This window comes from Pygoscelis adeliae, unplaced genomic scaffold (assembly GCF_000699105.1).
Source record: "Pygoscelis adeliae isolate BGI_AS28 unplaced genomic scaffold, ASM69910v1 Scaffold65, whole genome shotgun sequence".
Taxonomy (NCBI): domain Eukaryota; kingdom Metazoa; phylum Chordata; class Aves; order Sphenisciformes; family Spheniscidae; genus Pygoscelis; species Pygoscelis adeliae.
This window is the reverse complement of record NW_008824864.1, coordinates 1,780,088-1,797,040: the sequence shown is the minus strand read 5'-3', so window position 1 is coordinate 1,797,040 and position 16,953 is coordinate 1,780,088. Positions and strand designations below refer to the sequence as shown.

The following is a 16,953-nucleotide window of genomic DNA, read 5'->3' as shown; positions in this document are numbered from 1 at the left end:
AACTCCTCCAGTGTGCATGGTAGGATGGAGAATTCACTGGCTAGAGACAGTAATGGGGAGAGCGTGAGTCCACAGCCAGTGCCAGGTCATGCACCTGCCAGTGGTTCGTGCCAGCCCTCATCCTGGGACTATCTGTTCATTTCATGTTAAACAACTATGGGATGAAATAGATGGATGGCTCTTGAAGATGTTAGATGATACGCTCCCAACCCTGCAATGTGTACTTGCAAGTTGTCCTCCTGAGTCCCAGAACTAACAATATTTGCTTATGTCTCATCTCTCTTCAGGTGACTACCAGGATGGGGAGAAAATTGGTTTCTCTGTGTATCTTGGAGAATATTTCAATCTTCGCTTCTCCTTAGATGGAGGTGTTATGCAGGAAGACAAAAGGTACCTGTGGGAACGACAAGTATTCCAGCAGAAAAAACGCGATGTTTTTTGTGTGTCATGTTCTGAGAAATTCCTATTTTTCTTCACAGGGTTTCCATACCTTTTGCCTCCAATGGCATATTTATAGAGAAGGAGACAGGTTATTATAAAATATCCAGCGATGAGCATGGCTTTGTGGTGAAGATTGATATCAGTGGGAATATTCAGATACTCCTTCGAGAAAAGCACTATAATAAGACCTGTGGGTTGTGTGGCAACTTTAATAAATTTGCTGAAGATGACTTCAGAACTCAGGAAGGTAGGACTATGACTAACTGATTGTATTTTAATGTACGTTCTGCACACCTCTCCTGATGGGTGATTCAACAAAGATTTTGCTGATCCAGCAAAATGTTTCCACAAAACCTGTCAGGTACCTCATCTTGATGCACCGAAAAGCTATCTGACTAAGTTCTTTCATCTTCCTTTCTCCCGAAAGGGAATTGCTGTCACATCTCATTCCTGAGCAAAGCCTAGAAGTCTGAATTTAACGCTTTTAGAAACCTTGAATCTTGAAATACAAAGATAAAGCTACAGGCTAAACAATGCACAATATAGTGTGTGGAGAGACCAACTGGGAGAAGACCCAGCAAAAAAGATGTGAAAAACACTCATTGATTCAACTTCTAATTTTTCACAAGTTAGACCTAAGTGGGAGTAAGAATAGATAGTGTTGCAATAGCAGCATATTAAATCCTGGGGGTTTCTGCTGGCAGGTTTGCACTTGGATTTGGCATGGGATGCTGTTCTATAAAGTGGTTACCTTTTAATGACGTTTCCCTGTCCATATGGGCTGTTGGGTTGGAGGTGCACCTTATATCACAGCAACCCCTAATGAAAGGGAGAGACAAGACTGCTTTTGCTGCTCTATTCCCCTTTATGCAAAGTCTGCCAGTGTGGGTGAAGACTAAGAGTTTTGGAAAAGCATGGAAAATGACTTTGAAGGACCGATCTTGATTTGTGGTATTTCAGAGTGTTTTTTAATTCTTAGCACTTACCTGAAGAGGAAAGGTTTAGAGTAAAGTTAGTTAACATATTAATATGTTAAATTGATAAGGTAAAGTATGTATTAAAAATAAATTATATAGAAAATAGAAAGGGAGACAAAGCAACTTGGAGAAGAGCCTGGCAGTGCTCCAGAGATGTGTCTTACTGACACTTGGGATACATAAGCATAGCTTCAATGTACAGGAAAAAAACCTGATTTCATAGTATCTTAAAATGATTGATCAGCCCTTCAGCAACGTAAATAATAAGAAACAAACTCAGCTCACAGAATTGCTTGGCAGGGCTTGGATACCTTGATGTCTGAGTGTGTTGAGATCTGAAGTTTACATCTTTTTCTCAGGACATATGAGTGAGGCTATTATAAAAAGCAGGAGCAGAAAAGGAGACTGTATTGCCTTGCACTTTTCAGATGTAGAGGATTCCCTTCTGCTGCTCATGTTTAAATGTGTTTCATGCTGTATTTGTTTAACATGCCTGAGACTGTATCCTCCCTCTTAAAAAAAGCAGTGCTTTCATAAACACAGATTTCTGAATGTAATGAAATACATGACAGGGTCACTGCTTGGAAGAGTTGAAAAATAATAGAGAAGGTGGCAGAGAACATGCGTAGCTTTTGCTGTGCTATGAAGGCCTTGACTTCTGTAACCTGTGTGGACATACAAATCTGTGCTTTTAGCCTGAAGAATAGAATCGTATCACAGCAATTCTGCCAGTTTTTTACTCTGATACAATAGACCTTTCATGTAAACTAATTTAGAAGGAATTAGAATTAATTATGTTTGAATTTGTTGCATCAGTGAGGGACGTCACTACACCCACACATTGTTTGTCTCCTTGGCAGCTCTGCCAGTGGGGTGGTTCATATGAGCTGCTCTTAACTTGCTCCAAGTAAAACCAGCTTTTGATTAATTCAGACTTTTTTTTTTTTTAACCTGTTGAAGATAACTTCTAGGTGAGGGGCAACACAAGCAGCTGGGAGAGGCAATGTTCTTTAAATGAAAGATCTAGGCAGCCTATTGGTAGCCTATGAAGCAGTTTACCCTTTTCTTTCCATGGCAGTTTTTATTTGCTTTCCTTTTAGCCTGATTAGATCTCATAAAGGTCAACCCAACACAGGATGTGAGCTTGGTGTAATGACTTAATGATCTGAGGGCACTGAAGGGTTACCTTAAGGTTGCCAGCAGACTGAACTCTCCCCTTGATATGTCCATTGCTTCCTGTTAAAATCTGGGCATATTTTGATTAATCAGATTTGGCCCTCGGTTCTAATCTGTTAAATATATTTCTGGTCAGGATTTGTATTGATAATAAATACACTAAGATCTTTGAGCTTCAGAATAAAATGCAATGGAAGCACAGCGCACGAAGGAAAAAGACAACAAACTAATGTTGCCAAGATTATGGGCTCTCATCTGGAAACCCCCGCGGAGCGCTATGCAGATCTGAATGTCAGAGTCAAAGGAAGAGAGATGATGCTAGAGGTTATGCATCAGGTATTGTGATATAGCCAATGAGCTCGTCAGATAGCTGAGATGTTTCAAACCTTCCTGGAGGTTTTTTAAAGGCTGGGCAGGCACCTCAAGATGTACTAGCCTTTAAACTGCTTTGATTTACACTGAAATGGTAAGCAGTCTGTTTGCTAACAGTCCTTGTGTCGTAGGAGGGGAACCTATAAGAACCACTGTGATGGAAAGAGGCCTGCAGCTCAAATGTTTTTTCTTCTGTCTCTCAGAGACTGTAGCTCACACGATTTAAAAGCTAATGGAGTAGTTTTGTGTCATCTGCCTGCGTAAGAGGAAAAAGAGGAAACTCGTGATTTGACGACCCATTTCTAGGGCTTCTTTGTGGCACCATAGGGCCAGATCGGAAATTTGTGCAGGTCGGAGTTGTCATGCATAGAATCTAGCCCATAAATGCAGTCTTTCATGTAGCATCATACGTTTTGTCACAGTTTCAACAAAATGGCAATGTTTATGCTGAAAACAAATGAAAACATGATTTTTCTGTATTTTCGATAGAAACAAAAATTGTGGTTTAATAACACAGAGGGTTGGTTTGGTTTGCCATGGTTTGCTCCTGAGAAAGTGGATTATGATGTAGAACTTCATTAATTATATTTGGATTGTTTTGGGATGGTGGTGAAATAAGAGGCAAAGCACCTGCTGTATTATTGGACATTATTTACTCACTGTAAGTGGTAATGGAGGCATGAAGGAAAGGGTGTTTAAACTTAGTGAACAATGTGTAATTGTTTTTCTTTTCTCTTGATATAGTCATACTCATGTTTTATAATTTATTCAGTCATGCACTATTGTCATGGCACTCGTGACTCTTCACTGTGTTTTGGTGTGGAAACGGAGAACTGATAGTCCAATTAGAGGATAACACACATCACTTCTGTATACACTTTTGATGCTCACTTATTGAGCTACTGGAGGTCTAAGTGATGTGACTCAGGGTATGACACCCTAGCAAATTAACATTGGTAGGACCCAGCTTTGAAGGTAGTGGCCTTAGGCTCTTGAACCTCAAAAAACCCCCAAACTCTCCCCATTAGGTTTCAGAGTTGCAGACACACACTTTCATTCAGGCAGAGGATGGGGTGCTGAGTCACTCTCATTGACATAGTTGGTTACTAAACTAGTTCATCCTGCAGACAAGGGCTCGTGTCCTGTCGAGACTTACAAACAAGATTGATTATGTTGTGTGTGGTTGCTTGTTTGTTGGATATGTCAGTAAAAACAAGCCACCTGCCCCTTGACAGTTTGTTCTCACACTTTAAGCATAACTAAAATATAAAAAGAAAGTTATCAGAAGCTTTCCAGGGTTTTTTGTTTATTTTTTGTTTGTTTGTTTTTACCCTAGATGCTGATAAAGGAGTTAATTTCTCCTCTGCTTTTTCCTGCCAGCTAGGCTCTGGTCCTTTATAGCCATCCTGTGAATGCTTCCAAGACTTCGTAATTGAACAGGCTGTGCCTTCTGACATGATTGTACACTTCTAACTGGTTGCCAGTCTTTGCTCATATCGGAGACATGAAGTTGAGTCCTTTCTAGATGCTCAGATATCTATTTGGCAGCCTTCAGCCTGTGACATTTGAGGTCTCATGAGCATTTTACAACTGGTGATCCAAAACATAGGCCAGAAAAGATGACTTACGTAATACTATGGAGAAAATCTGGCACAACACGGGCAACTCGATCTTGAAATATCCTCAGGGGATGTGCACATGAGCGAGTGGCCAAAACCCCATAGCCTTGCAGCACGTTAGCGGTCAAAGGGCATGCTCTTACTTTGCAGAAAGCGTAAGGTAATTTCTCCCCAATGAGAGAGGTTGCAGTGCAAACTCATGGAGCTTATTTGTGTGCCCGTAGCCTCAGTCTTTGCCTAGTACGCTTACCGTTGAGCTGTCTCACAGTGATACTGCTGTGATAGGCGCTTGGATGTCTACGTCATCATTAAAGTTTATTTGTGCAAAAGAGCTCATTCAAGTCTAACACGGGGATATTAATCCATCATTTTGTTATTTGTGCATGTTACACATTCTTAGCATTACGGAAGAAAAAAAAAACCAACCCAAATTAATCCAGCATCCCATTATGCTTTTCTTGGCACTGGCAGGAAGTGTGTTTCTGGGAACCTGTCTCCAAATTACAAAGACACTAATGATAAAACAATACCCATGGCTAATTTTGGATAAAAGCTTGATATTCTGAGCCTGTTCCAGCTGTCAGCAACACATTCCAGCCTTTTAAGCTGCTGAAATACAGAATATATGATGCCACTGGAGAGTGAATATAGGTTAAAAAGGTACAAGCACACAGTATCTGCAAGGAAAAATCTGATGTTTCAGGTAATGTTTTCGTTCCAGAAGTAGTATAAACGGATATGACTGAATATGCAACTTCCCTGTGTGTAGTATCTGTTATCAGAAGCTTTTAAAGCATGTTCCAAACTCACAGTGACAGTAGTGCAGATAATTCCCCTCCCCTCCAAAAAAAAAGTAAGCAGAAGTTTTGGTCATTCTGAAATCCAAATTTCTTGGCATTTTAAAGGATATCAGTAATTTAATTTTAGGCAAGTTTAAAGTTTTTGTTCGTCTTAAGTAAATAATCTCACTTACTTTCTTGCATTTTAATTTGAAAGCAAAGGGGATAGATTCATAAGGGAATTTAGCTGTCATTTACAAACAGTAAGATGAAGAAGACTTGTCTTGTACCTGTCTTCATTATATGGCATTCATCTGAGATGCCAGAAACCTGCATTCATACCCACTCTGCTTTATTCAGAGTTTGGAAGCAAAGTTAGACATTTTTGTTGTGAGGAGTGTGCCTTCATCACTGGGCTGTAGAGTTTTGGAGACAGCTTCTTCCCCTCTCTTGTGTTTAATATTATTAATTTTATACTCATTGAACCAGAGAGAGCAGGAAAGACTTTGTAGCCCATGACTTCAATATTTCATATCATTAATTTGGTCCAAACTATGGATCAATTTTTGGTCAACCTTGCCAATAGTTTTGCTTGTCTGGAACCATGTACTAAACCATGTAAAACTATGTTAAAAAAAAAACCAACACCAAAACCAAATCAAAAAACCAAAAAAACCCCCAACCCCCTAACAAACAAAAAAACCCCATTGCTTGGTAAATAACTAGTGTGTGAAAGTTTACACACCTCTACTCACCAGTATTGTAGTGGCTTGCACAAATTCTTGCATATATTTTACAGATGAGTTAACAGAGCCTAGCAGAGTTAACCTGACGGGCCTGCGGCCATATGAAATATCTGCAGGAGGTCCAGGGAGGGGAGATCAGGGTTCCTGCCTCTCGCTTGCGTGCCTTGAGTGTAAGATGGTTATTGCTACTGCTTCACCTTGCCTGACGATCAGCCTCAAAGTAAACAAACGGCATACCAGTTTCAGATTTCAGAAGGAACTGGTGATTTTGCAACCCAGATATCATAGTGAACACTGATTTTTCTGTCGAGAGTGAAACATCATCTATCTGAAAATCGATAAGTGAAAGCAACGGTTCTGACCAAAAAAAAAAAGGGGGGCAGGTTGGGGGAGGAAGACACTTGCCCAAAACATGTCAGTGTGGTTTTGGTTTGTTTGGTTTGGTGTTTGTTTGGTGTGTGTTTGGGTCCCTCCCCCCCCCCCTCCAAAGAGACAGAGACATGAGGGCAGCAGTTAGAGCGCTAAAGTCACAGTCCAACAGAACGGCCCTGGAGGCCCTACCTGCTGCTCAGGCGGTTGGTGCGCGGCCCTCTCCTGGGGGACGTTAGCAGGGTTATCAAAGCGGTGGGATGTTCCTGTGACGTAGGGAGAAGGTGACGTTTGGGTTGTGCTTTAACAGCTACCTCCTGAACCCATCTTGTATCCTAAAAGAAGACTGCACACTAACTAGCTGCCTGGGGGTCTCAGCTGTTGAGCAGCCAGTTTGCACGCCGGTATCAGTCTGTACCATGGCCCACATCAGGCACTGGTTCTTCAGGCACTTGTCTTGTGTCCAAATGCTTTGTTTTCGTTACATTTTGTGACAGCATCTATTTTCAACGCACTTCCTGCAAGACTTAGACAAAACAAGTGCTTTAGCAAAAACCCCACCCAGGCCGTACAGAGGGTTTCTGGGTGTAGGGCTATGATGAGCCCTGGTTAGGAATTGTTTCTCCAGAAACTTGGCTCCTTAGAGAAAGAAGGAAAACCGCACACGGAAGGAGCAGAAGGAAAGCAAAACTCTGCTGTGTAAGAGAGGAGGGCAGTCGCGCTGCGGGGTGGGTGTGCAGTGACAGAGTAGGCAGCTGGGATGCCTGGCTGCTCTGTTAATAGTATCACCTGCATGCTTAAGAAACTCCATTTTTTTTAGGCTGTTTTTGTTGTGTTGTCCCTTCCACCGCCTTTCCTTTCCTACCCCCTCGTGTCCTTCAGCAGAAGGAAATGAAGGTGTCAGGTGAAAGGCAGCAGTGGTGGCAGGCACTCCTCCCTCCGCCCGGAGCTGTCAAACACGCCAGGGACAATTCTCCCTCACCGCTTTTCTTCCTGAAGCCTCATTAAATAGATGAAGTATTTGAGAATCACCACACTGATTGATAGGGCATGTAGTACAGAGTATGGGTTGAAGAGTCCTCTCCGAAGTAACCCTCTGCAGAAATAACCCCATGACCTAAATGGGGCTCAGTGGTCCCAGAGTCGCTTCATAGTTTCACATTAGAGCTCTTCTGATGGTCAGTGAAACCACCATGTCCAACTGCTTTTCACCTTTCCAGGAGTATGGAGTGCATCTTACTGTGTGTTTGTAAAGCTGCTCATTCAAGGAAAATACAGGTACTCTGAAAATACAGGTTCCACTGAATCTGTATTATGGGAAGTAATTAATGATATGCAGTGAAATACCGTGCATCTTTAGTGACTGCGTTGTTTAGTGTTGAGGACAAAGTTTCTGGAGAAAAGGGGGCTGGCAAATGTGCATGCAAAGTTTTGCAGCGCTCTCATTTTAAAGTCGTAGTGCCTCTCCAGCCCTTTATCTGTTGCCATAGATCGCTTAAGGCTACACTGGACAAATGACAGGAAAAATACACTGTCAACTGATCTCTCTTCATTCATTATTATCCTAGATTTTTAGTATCATATGTTGAGGAGGCTTACCTGGGGCAGGACCTTGAGCTATTGAGCAAACCCAAATGGATCAAGTGTTGCCTATTCCAAACAGCTTGTAGCTTAAATTAAGGGCCCCAGGACTTTGCAAGGAGGAAGAACCCCTCTGGCAAGGTGTCGGCAAATCACTCATGCCTGTGGAATAGTCTGCTAATATACAGACAGGCATTGACAAAAAGAGGGTTTGAAGAGCAGGTTAAAAAAACCCAAACAAACCGCCCCAAACCCACAAAAGTTTTGAAATTATTTATTTTGAAACAAATTTACTTGAAAGTATTAAGCAGAAGAGTTAAAATAGTATAATACAAATGTTGCATAAAAGAACTACATAAGAGGTATAAATTTACAAGCATCACAGAAGAAAAAAAAATCTAACAGAGGGGGAGAAATGAAAAAACAGGTGACCAGCATTTCAGGGCCAACAGTTGTCCCAACCTTCAAATCTTAACTTGTGGGTAAATGAGGATCTGGTGGTACCTGCCAGTGGGAAACTCAACATGGACGTGCGTTCAGAGCCAGAGGAACACTGCTTCAGAGTGGAGCCCATCTCTTATTTTGTACTGTTAGTGTAAGACTGCATTAGTGCAAACAAAAGGGGATGTATTTAGTTTGGCATCCTGCTTCTCATCAGACTAGATTTCATCGTTCCGCTAATCTTTACAATCTGTGGTAAACTAAAGGGTTGCGTTCTTCTTGTTGCTGTTTTTCTTTTCTTGTGCTCAGTTCTGGCTGCACAGATGAAAATTTCATGGCTTTCACTGCCTTTCTCTGTCATCCTTTCCTCAGAGTCTTCCTCCTTTGACACCTGCTATGGGTCTAATGTATGCCCATACATTATTGCATGCACTATGTCATGAGCCCCTAATTTCTAGTTTACAAAAAAAAAAGGCTACTAAAGGCTACTGGCTTTCTTACATCCGCATTAGCATTCTCAGTGTAGTTTTCGTGACTACCCTTTAGTTTAGGAACAGTTTTAGTGTTCAGTATATTCTCTGTGTTTGTACTTAATGTACAGCAGGTAGCTCAATGACATTTTGATTATGTAAAAATATATAAAAATGTTATAAAATATAAAATGTATTTAAAATATAAAAATATTATATAGATATATTTAGGAAGCATTTCTTTTGTTTTCCAGTGACAGGGTCATATTTCCATTCTCAGGAATGAGTTAACAGTGGCAATTGATATTCTTGCATGCAACACAGTAGGGTTTTAAAAAGCAAAGTTACAGAACTAAGAGGGAGTCATGAAATTAACTGTTTTGTAGCAGGTACCCACAGGAGGAAGCAGAGGTAGTCCTCTAATCAGCTAGGCCACGGGAGGCAAAAGGGGAAGGAGGGAACATTCCCTCTCTGGGAGGATCCCCCTTCTCAGAAGGATGGAGTGACAGAAGCAGAGACTCTGCTTGCATCTCCCAGGAAGTGGCAGTCATACAGATTAACTCCTTCAGTTTTGCTTTTATGCAAAGTGAGTGCAGATCTTGCCAAGACTAGGCCAGGAGCTGCTTGTAATATGACAGAAAAGCATGTTTCAGGACAGCTTAGACAGTAAGATCATGGGCCCGAGCAATTATGGGGTATGTTAAGTTTCTTTGCAAACAAGATTTAATTTCAGACAGAAAGAGAAAATCAAGGCTAGTTGGGATTAGGAATGCTAGTACTTTCATTGGTTAGGGAGAGCAGTTTCATTTCGTTTGCCTCTTTAATGTCTCATCTTTTGCTGACAATTTCTAAACAGTAAGAAAATGTGTAGGCATGCTTAGGCTTCTGCAGATTATAGTTGACCAGCAAATAATTCCTACCACGTTCACACAGGTGTGAGAAGTGCTGGGAGCTGCCTTCTGCAGGCTTTAGTCTGTCCTTGAGCTCAGAGAGGTCCTCCGCAGGAGTCAGTCCAGATCACTGAAAGTGGCTTTTCTACAGTCAATCTATTTGGAATAGAAATTAATTTGACACGACAGTTTTTATTTTTAAAACCAGCTTTCAGCAGACTATCACATAGATGATAGCCAATAATGACCGCTTGTTGCTCAAACCCCTCAACAGCCATGTGCTTCTCCTCTTCTTCATTCACAGGGACCCTTGTGGGAAACAGTTACGATTTTGCAAACTCCTGGGCTTTGCACAGTGAAAACAAGCGGTGCAAGAGAGTGCAGACTCCAAGCAACACCTGCAACATTTCACCTGATATTGCGGAGAAGGTTGGTGCTGTACGATACCATTCTGGGTTCGGTCCTCCCCTACCTGAAGGCAGCTTGCCTGCCCTTTGGCAGAAGAACACAAATGCTTCCTTGAATCCACGTCTGTACCTAACGTGGTCCTCCCTCAGTAGGCAGTTAGGATGCGAGATGCAGGAGATACCCGTTTTGAGTTTCTGAGGTGCAGTGTGGTCTGAAATGGCTATACTGGGCACTGCAGGCAGAAGGTGGAAATGACACATCCACAGCGCACGCCTGTGCTGTCTGTGGCTGCTCCCAGACTCTCCATGAGCCAGCGTGGTGCTGGACGCAGGATGCAGCTGTGTGTTTGCGGTTCCTGAGCTGATAACTATGTGCCCTCTCTGCAGACTCTGGCTGGTGCTAGCAGGAGGATTTCTGCACTGGGCTGCCCGGTGCTGTAGAGAAGTGATCTCGGAGGTTGCATGTTATGACCTGTGTCTTATTTACTGCAGTCTTAAGAAAGGAACAGTTTACTCACTAGTTAATGAATGCAATTTTTCTCTCCTACTGCACCCTGGCTGTCGCTATTCTTTCTAAAACTGTAGTACACATACACCCCTCCTTCCTCCCCCCCACCCCCCTCACACCCAACACACAAATGTTAAACAGATAAACAAAGAAACCAACAACTTGTTTGACCCTGAAGTGTGAGTCGCTGCCAAAGAAACTTTGGTATTACTTGGGAAAGTTGTGTTTAAGTGGTGCCTGTAGAATGAGGTAGTTAATTCCCTCTCTAATTCTGCCAGCAGGGAAGCATCAGTTATGAAGCCTCTGTGGACACCACCACGACAAACAGTAACTGTGAATGTGTTGCAGTTCATATACCTTGGGAGTCACCAGAGCAGGGAGATGCTTCTGCTAGGCTATTTTTGACAGAGGAAGTGTTCTCTGTAGGTGTTGCAAAGGCTCTGTGCCACCAGGCTACTTCCCTTGCCAGGAGGAGGAGGAGGTTCCTTCAGCTATGCATATAGATAGTAGCTCTGATTTGTTGAAGAAACACAGAACTGCTTGTCTCAGCCAACTCTGTGACTCCCTTTGCTGCATCAACCTTTTTCCTCTCCTCTTTTATAAATATAAACACGTTCCCTGTTTCCCTTAGACACAGGGTGGACACATGCAGGTGGTCACCAGCTCAGGGAGGAAAGAAGCTTTGAATATATACCGATTGCATGTAGTATTACAGGTTATGACTGTCATGGTAAATTGACCCCTCATACACTGAGGGTTTGCATCTGATCTCATGCACTCTGTTGTAAATCAGAATGATCTAGTGGGTGCCAGGTTTGGATTTATACCATAGTAACTGAGGCCAAAATTTAGCCTTCAGTTTCTTCCTATACAAGTCCTGTAGACTGATACTTGTTAAACGAGGCTCAAATAATTTCTCAAGAGCAGTAGCACTTCCTGGAACATACCTGCTCTACAGCTACTTTGAGTGCTGGTTTCCTAGTTACCTGGAAAAAGTTAAGACTCTGACAAGCTTGCAAACTTCTAATTTATACTTCCACTAAGCTTTTGGTTGGGGACATTTGTATTAGATATGTTCTGAAATTCAGCGAAGCATGCTTGTGCCCCTTAGCACTACAGCTTCAGCCTCGCAGCCTGCAAACTTGGCTGAGGAAATACAGCAGTGATTTCAGGCTGGAAATCTCCAGCCTATGCTTCTTGCTCAAGCTGAGCCGGTGTGCGCAGGGCGTTTCTGTCAGGGTCGGGGCTGATTGAACACCTAATGGTGCATGGTGCCGAGGACGTGACCAAAGCTTGAGGGGTTTCAACCTGGCTGAGATGCCTTCTGAGGGACAGGACTGTGTTTTAAACCTGGTTACAGCTCTAGAGCAGGGCTAGTTCTTGCGACTGGTTGTGGCCACTGGAATTTTATCTATTCAGGTAAGTTTAATGTTCAGAAATGTCAACATTGCAAGTGAGGCCAGGGAGTGGCATGCAGGGTGAAATCTTGTCTGATGGGTAGGCTGCAACTAATGCGAGTTCTATACAGATCACGTTAAATATTGATGCTTTGTTGGATAAAGTTTGCTCTCCCGCAAACTGGATTAAACTTCTCTCTCGTGCGAGTTCATGAGCTCACAGCATTTAGCATTGGGTTAATTTATTCATTGTGCAAGAATAAACACAGAGCTATTAATAGAAGTCCAGCTAAATGACTGCCTGCTGAAGAATGTAGGGCTTTTTAATAGCGTGCTTTGTTTGCTTGCTTCAGCTTCAGGAATGTAAGTCTCTCCCATCTCCCAGCCTCCCCCCCTGCCAGGCAGTCAGCTGCTAGGTGAGGAAAACAACAGCTTTGGTTCAGTGTGCTCCTCCCACCCCCGTCCTCCCATGCAGTTTTCTTTGCCCTCTCTGCCCACCCACCACAACAGCATCCTTGGAGAGATGGCTTCTGACTTCTCTGCAGTGAAGCCAGAAAGCCCTGTTTCTCTTTTATCTTCAAATCATAGAGAATGCAGGCAATTTTGTGTTCTTTAACAAGGAAGAGCTCTTGTCTTGATTAATGGCTCTGTGTATCAGCTGAAGGTCTTGACCCAGCTCACACTCTTACCCTACTGTTGCTCTGGGCCTCTCCCTGTCCTCCACCTCCAACACATACACACTGACATGTGTTTGACTACTCCTCTGCCTGCAGATACGGTTTCTTCTCAGATACGTGTACTCCCCTCTGAGGGCTGGAGGCAGCTTGGCATCTGCACGGTGGAGCTGCCTGTTGGCCACCTTGTCTTGTGATCCGGAGAGCATGCCAAACTGGGTAGTGTTGGAGGGAGGGAGCTACCGCCTCCCTACCATGCCCTGCCCTCTCCGTCTGCTGTTTAAATAGTTACCAAAAAGAAAGAGCTGCTCTGTGTTGTCTGATCCATTTTTTTCACCACTTGGATGTGATGATTTAGGCTACCTGTTCAATGAAGTACTGCAATCTAATAGCCTCTCAGATGACTAACAGCATGGGTAACATGGATCTTGAAGTATAAAATGGAGTGACGTGGATAACTGCGGTAATGAGGCAGCCTTTAAAACAAAAATATATATGTTTTAAAGCACTATGATTAATTTATGCATTCTTAGATGTTACCTTTTTTTTCTACATTTCACCTCTAATAGAAATGGTGCATGGAGGCCACAGTTCACTGCATTCTTTTTTTTTTTTTTTTTTTCTTTCTTATTAGGAAACTATACCTATAACATGTTAGATGTGAAAATGATTGAAATTAAATTCAGCTAATTTCTGCTATTGCTGAAATTTGGCTTTTGCTGCGATTGGTAAGAAATCGTCCTACTCATATTCCATGGAGTACTTCCATATGCAATAAAGTAATAGCATTTATCCCCAGATCTGAAAGCAAGAGGGAGAGGTTTTCAACTTTTGGACCATAATTTGTAATGCTAGAGGTCACAAGCAGGTCCAGCAAAGACGTGGACGTACAATATTATAATACATTTCAGGGGTGAAAATGAGGCTGACTGTAACTAAAATCTCATTTTTTTCTGCTCCTGAAATATACAGGTTAGCTGAATCAGCATTCAAGTGAAGTGAGTTCTGTCAGTTGTTATTATGTTTGCTCAAACATACAGCCAGCATTTGGTGTACTAAACATTGGCTTTGGATGCTTTTTACTTGGAACAATGGGAGGTTAAATCAATCTCCCTTTGAGTGAACCAAAAGAAGATGTATTCCGAAAAACTATACCAAATTATGGCACCAAAATATACCCTTCCTGAATGATCTGGAGAAACACTTCTGTACATCTATATACCATAGGGTTTAAATTCAAGGGAATGAGAGGGTGTCTCTGCTTTCTTCTGTTACGTTTTAGGTTTTATCTCTTTAATAGCAGATGTTAAGCAATACACAAATGCAGTTCATGCTGCAGCAGAAGGCAATGCCACAAAAATTGGAAGAATGTACAAAATTCCACCTACAGCTCTGTGTGGTGGGACTGGAGCAGAAAGAAGGTCAGCGAGTTTGCAGTCGCTAAGGGTTGTCAGTGCCAGGACACCGCCAACCCATTTAAAGAAACACTTAAAATAGAACTCATGCAGAATTCAAGGGAGAAGTTTCAAGACCTTCACCTGTATTTAGGATACTGCAGTCAGTTCTGCTAGTTTTAATCTTACAGCCACCTGTACTCTAAGCACTGTTTCAGCCTGAGACTTCACTCCCTGATCTGTTGGTTTTAGATATTTCTTTGTCTGTGTGGAGCTGTTTCCAGGACTGTTGCTCCATAAGCAGGAACGCTACAGCAGTGGGTGAGACTGCCAATATCTGGTCCTTACCACATGTGCATTGTCCCTTAAACTAAAGAACAAGGACCTCTCTTAGTTCAGCCTGACCACTGAGTTTTAAAGAAAGAAAGGAGAGAAAATAAAAGTAATTTGCAGAATGGTTTAAATTTTATTAATATTAATTAATATTAATTTTATTTTCAAGAAGGCCAATGGCATCCTGGCCTGTATCAGAACTAGTGTGGCCAGCAGGAGCAGGGAAGTGATAGTGCCCCTGTACTCGGCACTGGTGAGGCCGCACCTCGAATACTGTGTTCAATTTTGGGCCCCTCACTACAAGAAGGATGTTGAGATGTTGGAACGTGTCCAGAGAAGGGCAACGAGGCTGGTGAGGGGTCTGGAGCACAAGTCTTATGAGGAGCAGCTGAGGGAGCTGGGGTTGTTTAGCCTGGAGAAAAGGAGGCTGAGGGGAGACCTCATTGCTCTCTACAACTACCTGAAAGGAGGTTGTAGCGAGGTGGGTGTTGGTCTCTTCTCCCAAGTAACTGGCGAAAGAACGAGAGGAAATGGCCTCAAGTTGCGCCAGGGGAGGTTTAGATTGGACGTGAGGAAAAATTTATTTACTGAAAGAGTGGTTAAACATTGGAACAGGCTGCCCAGGGAAGTGGTTGAGTCCCCATCCCTGGAAGTATTTAAAAGACGGGTAGATGAGGCGCTTAGGGACATGGTTTAGTGGGCATGGTGGTGTTGGGTTGACGGTTGGACTCGATGATCTTGGAGGTCTCTTCCAACCTTAATGATTCTATGATTCTAAGTTGGAAGGGATCACTGGAGGCCATCTAGTCCAACCCCCTGCTTGAAACAGGGCTATCCTAGGTCAGGTTGCTCAGATCCTTGTCCAATCACATTTCGACTATCTCCAAGGGTGTGGTTCCACAGCTTCTCGAACACTTGTTCCAGTCTTTGACCACCCCCATGGTGAAAATTTTTTTTTAGTTTTTATCTATTTGGATTTACACATATTGCAGCTTATGTCCGTTAACTCACAGTAGTTGAGATGTCTAAAAGATCGGAAAATTTCAGCTATAATTTCTTGTATAAAGTAACTGGAAAATCTGAAGCAATTTGAATGGCAAGAAAACCTTTATGTAGAGAAAATGAACTGTTTGTTGCTTTCTAACAGGTATCACTGGTTTCTTGATAATCAGCTAGAGCTCAGTCATTAGGTATGTTGTTATTGAACAAGACCAAAGAACACTATAGGGGGGGAAAAAAAAGGGTTTAATTTTATTTTTTTTTTGTGCGTGGAATCTCCTTTATTTTTAAAGTCACTTTCATATCTAACATTTACTGGTACATAATAAACATGGTCATAAAAGATAGTTTTTACTAGTTTTGCTGTTTAGTGGAATATACAGAGTCTAAGTTCTATTGCAACATAACAATTGAGTTGTATTACCTTTTTAACAAGTCTATTACCTTATTAGGAAAACTTATGAACACAGCCCCTAAATGGGCTTATTGCATATACTGGTTTTCTGTTGCATTTGATAGTATCTGGATCAAGGCTTTGATCCAGGAGCTGCTGCACTGTTCATCCCCTGAATGGATCTGAGCTCACTTTCGGTTATACCAGTTTCATCTTGAAGCGCTGCTTTAATAGCTTTTTCGGCTGCTTCTGTTGTTGTTACTTCCACCCTTAGGGCACTTTTTCAGCTTTCTCATACGTCTGTGTAGTCTTAGAGTAGCACCAACCACCACTTATGCAGTTCCTCCTCCCTTCCTTCTAGTCTTTTTTTCCAGCTGGTTCAGCATGGTGGCTGCTATCTGGGCATCAGAATTATTCCAGGCCGGAGCTGATTTTCTGGAGGACAGCCATGGTTCAGCTCTCCAGTGGTGCTCAGTTCGCATTGCTTTAAGTTCCCTGAGGCCTCTCTCAGAAAGCTCAAAACCTCTTTGTGTATGTGGTTGTTCACTGAGCACTTTGCTAAACTCTGTATATATTCCCAATGGGCCAGACATTTCTGGTTGGTTTGTTTTCATAAGCAAGCAGTTCTCTTTTGGTTCAGACATGTACTAGCTTTAATTGATTACCTGGACAAAACACCCTTTAGCAAAAGAAGTCTTTTCTGCTCAGCAGTTTTCCTATACAGGTATACCATCTGCCATTCAGAGAAGACATCTGCTGAACTCCGTGGGTTTTTTTTTGCTCCCTGTTTTTCATCTCCCAAGAAATGAAAACAAGACTGACTCCCCCTCCCCCCCCCCGCTTTTCTTTTTTTGTGTGTGTGTTAAGCACAGCAACGTGTATGTGCTTTTACCTCAGGTACTTCTTAAGGTATTCAGGAGTAATGCATCATTACTGTGAACTACTCTGAAGAACATGCCCCCCCCCCACCCGCCCCCCCCCCCCAC

At 42.5% G+C, this 16,953-nt stretch overlaps 1 protein-coding gene across 1 annotated transcript in view; it reads left to right on the top strand.

Moving 5' to 3' along the window:
* Nucleotides 1-16,953, top strand: part of VWF (von Willebrand factor) — a 149,165-nt gene that overhangs the window by 3,801 nt on the left and 128,411 nt on the right. The window contains exons 4-6 of the mRNA XM_009324340.1: nt 288-390; nt 480-688; nt 10,166-10,290. Of these exons, the coding sequence (XP_009322615.1) occupies nt 288-390; nt 480-688; nt 10,166-10,290 (437 nt within the window). The remainder of the gene's footprint in view (nt 1-287; nt 391-479; nt 689-10,165; nt 10,291-16,953) is intronic.